This window comes from Cucurbita moschata, unplaced genomic scaffold (assembly GCF_002738365.1).
Source record: "Cucurbita moschata cultivar Rifu unplaced genomic scaffold, Cmos_1.0 Cmo_Scf00014, whole genome shotgun sequence".
Lineage (NCBI taxonomy): Eukaryota > Viridiplantae > Streptophyta > Magnoliopsida > Cucurbitales > Cucurbitaceae > Cucurbita > Cucurbita moschata.
In genome coordinates, this window is record NW_019268530.1 from 2,328,636 (window position 1) to 2,344,099 (window position 15,464).

At 31.9% G+C, this 15,464-nt stretch overlaps 2 protein-coding genes across 7 annotated transcripts in view; both read left to right on the forward strand.

The window, feature by feature from the left end:
- The window catches only part of LOC111452072, a 12,980-nt gene extending 9,941 nt beyond the window's left edge, over positions 1 to 3,039 (forward strand). The window contains exons 15-16 of one of the 5 annotated variants that reach the window (XM_023092602.1): positions 1,545 to 1,832; positions 2,683 to 3,039. In XM_023092602.1, coding sequence (XP_022948370.1) covers positions 1,545 to 1,817 — 273 coding nt within the window. In that variant the 3' untranslated portion in view covers positions 1,818 to 1,832; positions 2,683 to 3,039. Of the gene's footprint in view, positions 1 to 1,299; positions 1,342 to 1,544; positions 1,833 to 2,682 lie in introns of those variants that run through there. The other 4 variants (XM_023092603.1, XM_023092606.1, XM_023092605.1 and 1 more) reach the window with 4 other exon arrangements.
- Positions 3,040 to 11,730: 8,691 nt separating this feature from the next.
- Positions 11,731 to 15,464, forward strand: part of LOC111452260 (sister chromatid cohesion protein SCC2) — an 18,081-nt gene continuing 14,347 nt past the window's right edge. Inside the window, exons 1-5 of one of the 2 annotated variants that reach the window (XM_023092875.1) lie at positions 11,731 to 12,199; positions 13,036 to 13,145; positions 13,925 to 14,061; positions 14,139 to 14,232; positions 14,335 to 14,591. In XM_023092875.1, the coding sequence (XP_022948643.1) occupies positions 11,946 to 12,199; positions 13,036 to 13,145; positions 13,925 to 14,061; positions 14,139 to 14,232; positions 14,335 to 14,591 (852 nt within the window). In that variant the 5' untranslated portion in view covers positions 11,731 to 11,945. Of the gene's footprint in view, positions 12,200 to 13,035; positions 13,146 to 13,916; positions 14,062 to 14,138; positions 14,233 to 14,334; positions 14,592 to 15,464 lie in introns of those variants that run through there. The other variant, XM_023092876.1, reaches the window with a different exon arrangement.

Genomic DNA, 15,464 nt, shown 5'->3' on the forward strand with positions numbered 1-15,464 from the left:
TTTTTTTTTTTTTTTTTTTTTTTTTTTTTTTTTTTTTTTTTTTTTAGCTTTCAAAATATTAAAGATTTCCAAAGAATATTATTGAAACTTCCATGAGTATTTTTGGGTATTTTTGAGATAAAGTACCATGCTTTATTAATTTAACCTAATAGGTGTGAAGTATTAAGCTTTAAGTTTTAAGTTTAGTGATGATTTAAAAAGTTCAAAGCTTCAAAAAGTTTTGTAACTCTCAAAAGTAGCATCTAATACTCTTAACCTTTGAAAAAAAAAGTTTTAAAAGGTTCTTACCATTAGTATATGAATAGAAACCATTTGACTACACCCACGGATCATTTCTCTTCTATTTCTCCTCTTTTCTCCTTTTTTTTCTTAAATATCCACTTATCCCTCTTCTTTCATTCTTCAATCTCAAAAACTTTCTTCATTTCTCTCTCTCTTTTTTTTTTTTTTAAATATCAAAACTCTAAATACAAATGAGAAACTCTCTCATATCATAAGTATTTCCAAATATAAATATAAAAAATTTTAACACCCAAATAGTTGATTTGTTTTCAAGTTGGTTCTTTCCTAACTCAAGATATAACTTCAAGAAACTATTTGGGTGTTTTCTTATATTTATGTTTGAAAATGCTCAGAGATGACAGCTCCTATTTATTTAAAAATATGATAATTTAGAAGATAAAAATTTTAAAAAATGGAGGAAGTTGTAGAGATTGAAGAGTGGGATTAAGAGGATATTCAAGAAGAGAGGAATAAAAATTATAAAAAAAAAAAAATTAGTTATTGAGACAATTGAAAAAGATTTTTACCTGTTGAGGAGATCCTTTATCCTTGCCTTTAATCGTTGGGTTTAGACATTACTTGTCTTTAATCGTTTCAAAATGGCAGCAACATACCATTTTTTTTTTTTTTTATCAAAGAATCATATAAATATATAAATAATGGATTCTGATCATATTCTAATAGTAAGGACTTTTTGTTTCCTTTTTCTATTTGAATAATTTCCATGTACGTTGTAATCGATGGTGTGATCCCCAAGCATTACTGCTTTACCTGTGTTCAATGTATAGAGCTCTTAGACTCACTGTTCATCAAGTGCAATGGAAAGCTAATGACTGATCAATGAGCTCTTGTTTGAGTCATGAAATTCAATTGCTTGAAGTTATATATTTTTTATTTGACTTATATCAGCCAATTTAGGGGCTTTGGGCAACTATTATTCAAGTCCTCCCCTGCTCCTTTAACTGTGGTTAGAGAAACTGTGAAATATCTATACTGATATACAATCTTCTTGTTCAGATTACATGGAAAGAAAACCTCATTTCATCTAGTTAAAATACTGTAAGCTTGTAATCTGTTGCTGTGAGCTGCAGTTTTTTAAATTTCTAAAAGTGAGGTTGTAGGTTTTTTGTTTTTTAAGCTTTATGCTGTCATTTTATTTTTCAGAATCTAAATAAGATTTGGAATCATTCAGTTAGTCATGTCGCTGCCCTCTCTTTCTCCTTTGAATTTTAATTTTGTTGTCCTTATCATTCATTTTACAGCCTACAGTTTTCTACGACCACTTTTATGATTTTGGTATTCGTGAAATCATCAACGAGTTAATTGAGGCTCGACAACGTGCTGGGATCCACTGTCGGAGCTCTGTAAAGATCTTCCATGCAAACAATGAAGGATATGTTGCACAGGTTGGAGATACTCTGGTAATGAAGCTTGGACATTTTGATTGGAATCCCTCAAAGGAAAATCAGTTGGATGGGAAATGGCAGAAGTTTGTTGACAAAGGATCAGATTACCAATTGTGGATGAGACAATAATCCTATTAAATGGAGGTAATACTCTGTTCTCCCTAATTGAATTTCTTTTTCAATGTTAAATTGGTAATGCGTGTGTAGTTCTTCAAATTTTACAAACATTGTTGTAGGTCAAGATGAGCCTGTTACCAGCAATAGTAATACATATCATACTTAAGTCACAAAACTTGAGAGATGCATAGCCAAATAACATGCTTAATAGTTAATAGACAATGACTGATATGAGCATATGGTTAGCATTGCATGTCTAGAACAAAGATCCTTTCCTCCCTTCAAAATCAATGTGAAGATGCTGAACTTTCGTCTTTTCCTGGTTTCAGTTCTTCATTTGCCTTGGACCCCAAAATTTTAAGCTCCTTTTGCGGATTAACCCCCCAATAAAAAAAAAAAAAAAAAATCACTGCGGTATTCATATTCTCTTCCAGATATAGAACTCTCTTTAGCTCTACTCGTGAATTAGCTAGTAATAAGATCTATACAGTAAAAGTATTTAATTATGAAGATAAGTTGGGTAGCTGACCTTCTTAGTCTGTTCTTGGACATTGGATTAAATAGGATTTCCTCTACTTAATGGATAAGTATTTGTTATCGATGGAGAATTCTTTCACATCTAAAATTGCAAATTGAGATGATTGGATTTGCACCCATAGAAACCATAAATTTGAACTCTCTTCAAATCAGTTATTATCAAACTACAGCAAACAAATGCTTAGAAATGATGACCATGAAGAATACTCTCGTTTTTTCCTATGAGTTGTTAAATGAACTTAAAAACATGCAAAAAGAATCAGAATAGAAAAATTTATACATTTTGATGATTTTGTGCATTATCTATCAAATTTTCTATTGTTTGGTTGTGACTGCATATTTAGGAGGCCAGATGTGATTTTAAATTGACCAAGATTGAGCCAAGATTTTCAGGGATTTATTGATTTTGCAATCTTCTTCCCCAATTGATGGCACTAATGGCTCAGACAACTTCTCCTGATTTCGCTATATAACCCCTAAAGGTCGCCGCTACATCTAAAGAAGACATTGATGCTCAAGTGAGACGATCAACCACCAACTATTCAAGCTACTACTACACCAATTGCTGAAGAACCCTAGATTTGCAGTATAGAATAAAATGTTTATTGTTTTGCTTGTAACAACTTGATTCTTCTTAAGAAAGGAAGAATCGAGCTAGATCGACAAGCAATCTAAGAGTTCGGTTTCATTTTTTATCTTTGACATTTTGTCCTCTCCCCCCTTTAACATTGAGTTATATTTTATTTTGTGATTGTTTACTTCCATTAAACTTTTTGGGTAACCTCATTTCGATTCAATTTGTGTTTGTCTATTCTTTCCTTACGAGCTAAATTTTTCCTGGGTGTCTTAAACTATGGCATATGGTATACTCAACACTCCAGCAATGAAAATTGCTTTTCATTGAAACAAATGAATAATACATGGTCATATATATATTTATATATATATGTTAAACCTGGTTCTCAAACATAATAAGTTGTGATTGCAAATAAAAGCATGTTTGGGAGCATGTAGGGTTCCTCAAACAATGTGAAATCTCACACCGGGTAAATCCTTAACCCTTCCCCCTCTTACTAAAACTACATAATGTTCTTGTAAATTATGGTCAAGGGTTCCTCAAACAATGTAATATCTTACATCGGAAATCCTTAACCCTTCCCCCTCTTACTAAGACTAAAGGAAGTTCTGGTAAATTATGGTCAATATCAAGTATATAAGATTAAATAAAGTTCTCGATTCATCTTATTTCATCAGATTTGGGATGTGATATGGTTTCGAATGATGAACTAGGTATATAAGACTAAAGAACGTTCTCAATTCACTCTATCAATAGCCGGATCTGGTGTATCATAAGGGATTAGTCTTTTCTATTGATTCCTACGGATTGGATCAAAAACAATTCTTGAATGAGGTATTCAATTCTAAGGATGAATCGAAAAAGAAATATTTATTGGTTCTTATAAGACTAACACGTCAGTTTTGGTTGCAGTCTATTGTCCAACTAGAGGATCTCGTTCAATATTTATTTGAGAGGGGGACTCTTAACGAGTAATAAAATGAAAGTATTCTAAATATCAAATTTCGAGAGAATGTCGTTAGTTGAAGAAATAGAAAATAAGCTACCTTACTGAAATAATCCTACATAGCTAATGATGACGTGAGCAATCTCAGGTGACACGTGGCACACAGGTGGTGTAATAGTGACATGATTAGTAGACCATCTAAATTTATGTTTTTGTTTTTATATTCTAAGGCAAATGGATTTAGAAATATTTATTTGATTGTAATTCATGAAAATTATGAGAACAATATTTTATATGCTCATATATTGTATCCATGTTTTAAATTTGTAATTTAAAAGTTTAGAATATTATTGGAAAGATTAAAAATTTTTAGAAAATAATATTTGGTAATTGTAATAAATGTATAAATAATAAAAACAATTCTAGTTATCAACTAAATATTTGGTTGGATTGCAAGACAATATTATATAATTTGTAGTATATATTTTTAACAAAAATAAAATTACATTTTAAATTCAAACCTAGTTTTAAATTTTCTACCAAACACATATTCAAAAAAATCATTGAAAATATGAGATTCAAATCCTGGTTTTTTTAAAAAAATAATATTTAGTTGGTAATTAGAATTGTTTTTATTATTTAAATATGGCTACTAATCCAGCATTCAACCCCTCTAAAGCGGAGATCTCAAATTGGTTGAGGAACGAACTAAGCATTCCTTATAAGATGTAGAAACCTCTACCTAATAAACACGTTTCAAAATCGTGAGACTGACGGCAATACGTAAGGGGTCAAAACATATAGTATCTACTAGTGGTAGACTTTAGTCGTTACAATGGTATCAAAGTCAAACACCAAGCGGTTGGGCCACCATGGGGGTGGATTGTGAGATATTACGTTGATTGGAGAGGGAAACGAAACATTTCTTATCAGAATTGTGAGATTGACGGCAATACATAACGAGTCAAAGCGGACGATGAACTTGGACACAATTCTCACCTCTTAAATTCTACCCTCAAATTGGCTCTCAGTGAGCACAATTTGTTTTGGGAGATTGGATTGGTGTAACTAGTGCCTATACTTACTTTGAAATTGAATAAATAGGTTAATTTTGACTCGATCTCATAAAAGTATTAGAGGGTAGTTTAATTCAAACTTTACAGGATGATCACTATTAGCTAATTATATAGTTATATTTATCACATACCATTTTAGTAATTAATTTGTTTACAGGATGATTATTTAATAATGTATGAACGTCAGTATGATAAAAGGAAGTTCATCCTAGTTTCATTCTTAACTAGTCAGAGATATGTTCACATTAGTACATACCTAATAAAATGCTTAATTCTATTAATGGTTAAATTACTAGCTGCCAATTTAGGTAAATTTATATTGAAAATAATAGTGTTTATATTTAAAAAAAAAAAAAAGTTTCAATCGTTAGGAAACTTCATTCATTCTAAATATTGATGTGTGTGGCATAAAAGAAAGTTGTCTAGCTAGATAAAATAAAAGTTTAATAAATAAATAAATAAATAAAGCAAATTGCATTCTAAATCCACTTCTTAGCATAATTAAGATCTAATATATGAACCATTCACCATACAACACAAACTTATTAATTGAAACTTTATATAACATAAGGTTTACAATTTTATGTTATGGTATGGTTCTACTTTTACTTTAAGAAAGAATATTTATTCAGAAAAACACATCCAGACATAGGTGTGAAGTATGAAGTGTGTGTGGGTATTATGACTATTCAGCCAAAGCCTAAATCCAATCAGACACATCCCTTAAAAGTTGGCTTTAGCACATGGCCTTCCCTTTCCTCTCCTCTCTATCTCTCTCTAAAAACTTGTCAACATCAGAGCCCAACCATTGAGACACAGACTGTGGCTTCTGATGTCCATCTCACTGCGATAATTAAGAGAAAATGCATCAGAAACCACACCTCTCTTCTGCTCTGCTCTGCCCCTTCTTTCTTTAACTGCATGCTTTGCATTGCCACTCTTCTCTCTCACCGCACTCACCACGCCTTCTCCCTTTCTCTCTCTCTCTCTCTCTCTTTCATTTCACTTCAGCATTTCTTTTACCACATTCAATTTCCCTCACAAACAAATTTACTTCTATTTTTCCCTTGCTCTGTGTTTCCAGGAATTCCATAATTCTAACTATGTGATTTTATAATGAAATGTAGATTCGCAAACGCGAAAGCAATTGCAATTCCGATTATGTATCATGATTCATGAAGGAATGAGTAAAAGAATGATTACCTTTTCTGGAGAATTCTCGAGTAGAGAAATTGAAATCCAACGGTTGTATGTACCTGAGATTTCAACTTCTCTTGTGCGTATTGTGTTGCTCAAAACCTACAAAACTTGCCTAAATCAGAGAGGACAATCAATGAAGTTTGGATGTGCATATGATTGATTCGGTGCGTGTCAAAATGAACTCGTATTGATGTAATGAATATTTTTAAAAAGAAGAAACGAAAGAAAGAAATTCTAAACTTCGCTATTCAAATTCTCTCCACGTTCTCTCCAACCAAACACGGCATGCAAAATGAAAATTCCAGAAAGTTATCGATCGTTTCGACCGTCTTCTCTTCTCAATTTCCTTTTCTCTGAATCAAGAAGAGTAAACTACGCTGATACGGCATTTTCTCTCTCATCGGATCCGTAAAACTCGATCAGCCTCTGCAAAACGAACACCTGATTCTTCAAAAGCACGATGTAATCCGCCGTCTCTTGAAACAACTCCTCCGATCTCCGGTGATGTCCTTCGCCGTTGTTCTGAGTCGGAATGAGACTCTGGAGCGCCTCAAGCCTCGCCGATACGTCTGATGAGCACGCTTTTCCGCCATTTTTGTGGATTCTACGAGCTCTGAGGATCCTAGAACCGTACCTCGATCGCAAAACCGCTCTTCTCGTTGATTGCTTCCATGACATTCTATGTTTCTTTGCGATCGAACTCATCCTGTGCTCCAGTTTTAGAGAGAGAGAGAAAGAGAAATCGACGACAACAAAGAAGAAGAAGTAGAAGAAGAAGCTTTTACGACTGTTCGTTTCTTAGGCTGAATAGAAGTTGAGGACTCATAGTTTAAGTAACGATAAAATAACTGATTACCCCTCTTATTTCTCTTTACTACGAAAATACCACTCAGGATTTTCATTTGTCGTTTTGCGATCTTTTTATGCGTTTTTTTAATGACAAATTAATTTCTTATTTTAGAAAATATGTTCTTTTTGATAATTCCGTAGCCCTTTTCTTGGATATTATTTAATTCACGAAAGTCATTTTAAAGCCTGTATGAATGGAATATGTGGAAGATGCCCTTTTCTTTTCTTTTCTTTTTCTCCCTTTGGGTCAATTCTTATAATATTTAAAACAGAAATTAAATTTTTATTTGGATTAAAAAAAAAAAAAAAAAGGCCTTAGTGAAATGAACCAAAATAAATAAATATAAGTACATTTGAAAAAATTAATAATTAATAAATTAATTTTGAATATAATCAAAGTAAACAAATTTTTTATTTAGAATAACCTTGAAAAATGTACCATGAATTTAATTGTAATAAGTTTCCTTTGATTTGGTGGAAATAATAATTAAAAAAAAAACAAATTCATTTAATGAATTGATAAATTATTGAATGATAGGTGTCCTTTGACTGTACTCTTTTAAACCTATATTTGAAAATTAATATTTTTTTTCTTTAATTTTCAATCATTTGAATAAATATTTTTTGTTTCTATGTTTTTATCTACTTGTTCTATACATTAACTTTAGAATATAATTTATTTTGGATTAAATTATTGTTTTAAAATACATAAAGTTAATAGAAATATTCAAAAATTTATTTGTAATTTTGATGGAAAAAAAATAATAAAGAAAAATAATAATAATAACGAAGAAGAGCGGGAACAAGGCACAACTTGCGAGCGTCAAAGCCAAAGCCTGCTCCTCTGTAACGCCACATGCAAAGGCATGAAACCAGGACCTTTTAGTTTTTATGTTTCCCAAAATACCCCCACCGGTATATTTTCAAAATCATCATTATTAAAAAAAAAAATTGAAAATAATAAATTTTATCGCTCCACTTTTCACATTTAAATCCATTAAAACTAATTTTAAAATTTTCTAAGTAAATAAATCATTTATGTTTACTTCACTCCATTTTATTTTAAATTAAATTATTCTTATTTAATAAACTTTTAAATTTCTAATTTTATGTTTAAGCAACCCTCTTTTTCAAATATTAAGTACATTAAAAGTTTAAAGATTTGTTACATATTTTTTAAATTTACAATTGTTTTTATTATTTGTTTAATAATGCTCCAAATTTAGACCTTAAATTTTTACTATTAATTTACTTTTAATTAAACAAAAAAAAAACAGTATCTTATAATTTCCTTCCAAGTTTAGACATATATTTATATTTTGTCTGAAAATTATTACTCACCGCTAGTAGATGATGTCTGTTTTGACTCATTAGGCATTGTTGTCAACCTCACAAAGTGAAGTTTTTTACTTTCTTATAACGAATGTTTTGTTCTTCTCTCTAACGGATGTGCAATCTCCGCCACGTATATAAATTATTTATATTATTTAGTGAGAGTGTTGAGTATGAATAAAGAAAGAAGGGTAAAAGAGGAAATAAAGAAAAAGGGGGAAGATAAGGAGATGAGTGAAAGAGGGGATTCGATATAGGGGGAGAAGGGGTGTGGCTCCCCTAAAGGATGCACGTGGAGGTGCTATGGGCCAACACACACACACATAGCAAATGGGATATAACTAACCAAGCCTAGAGAGAGAGAGAGAGAGAGAGAGAGAGAGGCACATGGGAAAGCACATGGCAAATAATACATAAAATTAATAATAAAAATAAATAATAAAGTAAGGGAGTGTTTGGATGCTAGCTTTTAATAGAGGGGCTTATGCATGTGACAATGTCCAAACGAGAGACACTAAAGCAGCATCAAATGTACGCCATGTTCTGCACATTCCCTGCATCCAAACACCCCTTTTCCCCCTTTTTCCTTTTTTTTCTTTTCAATTATAATTATAATTTCGGTTTTTTTCCTATAAATAATAATTTAAATTATTTGATTTTTGGCACATGCTTACACACTTGGGATTCATGCCTTCTTTTCCCTCTATCCACCATGTGACACACGTGTAAACCCCCCATGTGGTCTCATTCGTTCATTATCATAATACCATTCTTTTTAGACTACTAGGTTTTTTATTTTTTATTTTTTAGTTCTATATCAACCTGAAATTAACCCAATTAATTATATAAACTTTTAGATATAAAATTCAAAATTCTTGGTTATATTAATAATTTTTTAAAAAATATAAGAAATAAATAAATAAAAAGAAAATACAAAATTCATATTACTGGAAATAAATAATTTTTTTTTTTTTTTTAGAGAGAGATTTTAAATTATAGTCCACAATGGGCGTGGGCAGCAATGATGAAAAGGAAATGATGCTAAAGCTGTGTGGATTGGATTCATTCAAAATCTGGGCTAAAGCTTTGAGAAAGTAAATAAATATATGATGATGATGATTAAACCTTTTTTTAATTTTACTTTCTTATTATATTTTATTAATCTGAATAATATTGTTGTTTTGTCACAAGACAGACATATGCAAAGTAGAAAAGTTCAACCATGATCATTGTCTAAAAGTCATTTTGGTAACTAAAAGATGATTGGAATGAATCATTTTATTATTATTTTTTATAAAATATATAATTTAATTTTGAATCAACGATTTCTCCTAATTTAATATATATTTTCTCGGTAGTTATAATTTAGTATAGATATTTGTGGAATTTTTGTGGAGTAGATGACCTAATATATACGGTCTTATTCAACAAAATTCACTCGTATAATCAAAGAGGTGGAACACGTCCTTAGACTATGTTAGATAAAGTCTGTTTATCGGCTGCATCGCTAAGCAAATGATTGGTTTATAGTCTCAAATAGTTAAAGCTCTCGTGATCAAATTCTACGAGTTTCTTAACAATCATTAGGTCAAATGAGTGTTTCGTTAGATTAGTTGATGTGCACGTGTAGATATTTATTGAACAAACACAAATTAGAAATTTGAACCTCGAAATGATTTTGGAAAAGATTTTTATTTCTTGAGCGGGTCGACAAAAAAGAGGGTTGATTGCGATGTGCATGTGTGGATTTCAGAGCCCTAAAGCTTTGCCCTAAACCAAAAATAGATTAGGTCGTATGTCAGGAGAAAATTTGGTTGGTAAAACAATAGTTTGCGACTTTGAGGAAATTTGATGTAACCTTTGATATTCCTTTCTTTCGAAATGCTTTATTCCTTTTGTTTGTTGGTCGACAGAAGGTTTGCAATTATATTAAAAGCCCATGGGCCACTGTCCCTTTTGGTTTTAAGCCCATGGGCCCTACTTGCTTTGTCTACATCCACCTTTTTTTTTTTAATTTTATTTTATTTTAAAATTTCCAAATTTTGCCGTTAATTATTTGGACTCCACCACTTTGTTTAATAGTACTCTTCTTCTCTGCTCATTAGCAGCTACTAAATTTATCTATTTTGATACGTGGGGATAAGTTTTTATACTCTTACAATGACTATTTTGTTCTACTCTTCAATTGACGTGGCTTCTTGAGAGTTCAACGTTCTCGCTGGCATATCGTTCGATGTCTGGCTCTTATACAATTTATACAACTCAGTTTTACTACTATCAAATATTGTTCACTGTGACCCATTACATATCGCCGTCAACCTCACGATTTTAAAATGCGTTTACTAGGGAGAGATTTCTACCCCTTACAAACAATGTATTGTTCCCCTTTCTAACCACGTTTTCATTGTTTTATTTTTTATTTATTTTTATTAAGATTCAGGATTTGTTAATAAAATTCATCGAGAATATTTTGAGAGAAGAGTTTAATGAAGGGACAACTTCGGACTCGTTTGGTCGAGTGAATATTTGAACCATGGTGGGTCGTTCAATTTAATTACTTCTATCATTATTTGTAAAATTAATTATTATCAGTTTTAGTTCACAAATAAATAAATAAAATATTAGGGTTCATAAATTAAATAAAAAAAATATGAAAAGCCCAACTGATATGGATCCATCAAAATCAGCCCAATCCGAAAATATACAAAATAGCCCAAATCAGCCCAAAATTACCACTAGAACCATAGATCAAACAATATATATATATATATATATATATATATATATATATATATATATATATATATATATCTAAAATATTAAATATATACACAACCACTCATTAATTGACTAAAAAAGAATACAATTTCTTCAAAAGTACTATTAATAACATTTAATTCACTCGAAAAGAAAAATATAAAAAATAAACTTAATCAATAATGATTTTTTTTTAAATATTATGTATTATTTTTATACATTTTTATAAAAAAACAACAAAATTTAGCCCTCTTTTTTTTAATTTATAAATCTCATCAATTTAATTCTAAAATATGTTTGATTATTTAATAAACTCAAGTATGGAAATTTTTAAATAAACGTTTTTAAGTTAGAAGTAAATATTGTAATAGTTATTAAAGTTGGGATAAATTAATTTATTTTCTGTTTTTTTTTTAATTTATAAAAGAAAAAGTATAAACCAATAAAAAGAAGCCACGTAAACAAAATTAGTTATTACAAGAAGTAGCATATAGTTTAGATGGGTAGTTGAATTGGCTTTTGTTGAAGCGTTCAGTGGCAGGTCGGGAGTAGACGCGAAACCCAACCCATTTATTATCTTTTTTTTTTTCTCTTAATTATTAGCAAATTTCCCAAATTAACCCGAAATAAAAATCCACCAAAATTCCAATTTTCCCCGTAAACACAATTTCCCCGCCATTTGCTTCTCTTCATTTCTCTCTCTTCCCCTATCGCTAGGGCTCCGTCTTCCTCTCTCTTTCTCTCTCCTCTGTTCCTCTGTAAACTGTGCTCCGGCTTCCGAATTCGACCACGATTTCCGTTTCTTCAAGCTTTGGACTCTTCATGCTCTTGCTGTGTGGATCGTGCTCTCTTCGGTTCTCTTAACGATGAGTTTGCCGCCGTTCGCTTCTGCCTCTGCCTCTGGTTCCGGTCTCCGTGGTATCGGCTTGTCCAATACTATTCACTCCGAGGTTGCTCCTTGCTTGCCTTTGCCTTCGCTTCCGGTTTCCTTCGGTGCTTCCGAGCCTGAGCTTCGGCTCTTCGATGAGCCGGCTGGGAGCTATGCTACTTTGAGGAGTGATGTTCTCGCTCAGTCTAAGAAGATCGCTGATCTGCTTCGTGCTACTGACGTGTCTTACTTGTGAGTTCTTAATTTTGAAATTCAGTTCTGGTAATTCGAAATTTGTGATTCTTCAGCTCGGTTGACTGAATTTCAGTCCAGCCTCAACGGAATTTTCATGCGTTTTATTTTTATTTTTATTATTTCACCGTTGATTGAGAATTAATCTTTCTCGCGGTTTCTTTTAATTCTGTATTACGACCAGTGTTTCGCTTAGTGTTGGAGTTTGATGTCGGCATTGTTGAAGTTGGAACTACAAGATTAGTGCGAATGGCAGCAGTTGTAGTCTGTAAATTTAAATTTTTTTAACCGCGTACTATATTAGCAATATTAACTGAGAATTTCGGATTAGTGAAGATATTCGCGGTTACTACTTGGATTTCATTCGTAGTTTACTAATTTTAATATGTAGTAGTTGATTCTGCTGTAGAGTTGCATGTAAAGCGCCTGTCCTTTCGTTATCTCATCTTTTAATTGTGGAAGTCTGTAGGTGATTAGGCATCGTAGTTAGTTAATCACAGCAGATTTAACTCTTGCCTAGTGCAGAATGCTCATATTTCATGAATCCTGCATGCCATGGTCCTTGCTTTATGTTTTCCCTCGCAATATTTAGTAATGCGAAGGTGTTTGATATTTGTCCAGTAACTAGAGTTTACTGAATTATGCTGTACACTGACACCTCCTTTTTCGGCTTTGTGATTCCTCATCTCTAAAGCCTTTAGGTTGATGTTTTCTTTTCTTTTTGCAGCCTAATATAGTTTATCTCTTTCATATAAAATTTTAAAAAACAGTTACTTGCCATACTGTTCTTTCCAGATTTTATTTGATTTTATCATTCACTTTGATGCAATCAACAGAAATCTCAGAGAAGATGCCAAAGTTCTTCCTGAAGGGTCTGTGGAGCCTTTTGAACTCTATGAGGAAGTTCTTCGCTATGATGTTGATGCCTTCAAGTATACTACTCCAGGTAAACGAAGTCTTGAAATGCTTTTCCTCATTGTTTAACGGAAATATTAGTGAGTTACATTGCCTATTATCTTATCAGATTTTGAAAACCTAATTCGAGCAACACAAACTATTTTATTCCATTTCTCCAAAGTAATGAAGAAGCTTTTGAATCTCTTATTGTGATTGGTGTGACATTATCACTTTTTGTAATGCATAAATAGCTCTATTGGTCAAGTATATGCTGGTTGGAAACTTGGAAACTTTGAAAGATAGTTATCTTCTTTTAGTTCTTTTGTATTAGTGTGCATCATCCTGCTTCTTGGTGATGATCAAGCTCTAGAAACATTCTTTATAACTATAATCTTCTAATGATTTAATTATTGAAAGACTCTTCTCTTGTAGTTTCTTGGGGGGCTTCTCTCTATCCCCCGCTCCTAAATTGTTCTTGGTTGTCTGTCTTTTGGAATATATTATTTTGTTTCTTATTAAAAAAATTAATTTTTGAGTCATGCAAATCAGGAATCCGAGACCTTCAGGTTAAACTTTTTTTTTCAATGACTATTATGTTCTTGCTGGCATAGGCATATTAAGTATCATAACATAGTAAAAATATATTACATTTGGGAAAAAGGTTACAAATGATTATGAAAATAGAAAAAGTAAGAACGAAAATATTTTAATGCTATGCCATTTAGGAATATGCAATTTGCTCCATCATCTTTATATGTACCTTTGGTTGGTTTTCCAAAATCATTTATTTTTGAACTTACTGTCTATTGTGCTGTTCAAGTTTCTCAGGTCCTATTATGGAGCACGTCTCTAGCAGTATGGTATCTGATAGGAAAGTTTTTGAGCAAAAGCTACCTATTAGAAGTCAAGTTGAAGGAGAATCTAGAACAATTCAAAATCATAAGCCTGAATCTATGCCAACTAATGTATGCAGGCATTAGGATTTCCAGTTTCTTTATTTTATTACTTGTGCTTTGCTAACCCTGGCTATAAAATTGGACAGGATGCACCAATATCATCTTCTAGAAAAGTAAAAGTTAAGAAGAAAGGCAGAGATGAAACGTCTTCTGTTAGAACAGATTCTTCTGAGCTTCAAGGTTGTTCCAGCCATTTTTTGGAAAGAAAAGCTGCACCATATTTCACCTTACAAGTTTTGATCTTCATTTTTCATGGACTAAATATTACTTTGAATATTGTAGACTCTACCCTCGCAAACTTTTGCAAGTTCTTAGAGGACTTCTGTGGCAGAGCTGAAATTTTCAGTGATGATCGTGATGAATCAGAGTGGCTGGCTCTGCCTCTTACTGATCTAAGAGTGCTTGTCAATGAAATAATGTCCATTCGTTCAAAGAAACTTCTTCATTTGGTTTCTCTAGATAGCCTGACAAGGCTATTGAAGGTTTTAGATCATCAGATACATAGAGCAGAAGGATTGTCTGTTGAAGAATGTGAACATGTGAGTCTGCTACTTTTGCTTTATGGTTTTTCACTGTTCTAGCATATGCAATTTGTAATTTTGCTATTCTTATTCTCAATTGCTGCTTGTTCCTATGTACTTGAACTGTTATGGTGAAGTAAATCAGTGTTGATTGAGTTCTTGAATTGAAGTCCATTTGCCATTAACTGGATTCCTAGTTTTTAATTCTATGAAAAAAGTAAATATCTTTTGTCTTATGCAGTCACTTCAAATCATTGATGTGTTTTGATCCTTCTGTTTCTGGGTTCTGTTATTGAAGTATAAGGTTCCAGTAAACCATAAATGTTTTTCTTGGTTTTATGCATTTATTTAATTTAAATCACCAATAAACAGTTACTGCCTGTCTAATGTCGGGTTATATGACAAATATAATGTTCCTTGTGACAAGACTAGGCCAATATGTGGATGTCAGGTTCCATGTCATCTATAGAAAAACAGAGATACAATCATGTTACATTCTTGTTCTAAAAGCATACATCTACTCAGGTTATTCAGTTGTCACCATATGCAGCCAACTTGTGCAATGCTGAAAATCTAAAGCTGTGTCATTCTGTAGCCCTCGTATCTTTACATGATTGTAGTTTGGCCTTCCTGAGTTCACTTTATACTTGCCAAACGTTTTTATATTCAAAGAGAAAGAAGGTCATCCTAGGGGCCAGAGTAGAGATAACTCCTACCAAAGAGACTATAAAGAATTGTCTTCCAATCTGTCAAAGTCAAAAGAATGATGTAATTACAAAAGCATTTAGTTTGATTTGAACACCATCGAGAAGCTAAGTTTTGCACTTATCACCAAAAAAAAAAAAAAAGAAAAAAAAAGAAGAGAGAGAGAGAGAGAGAGAGAGAGAGAGA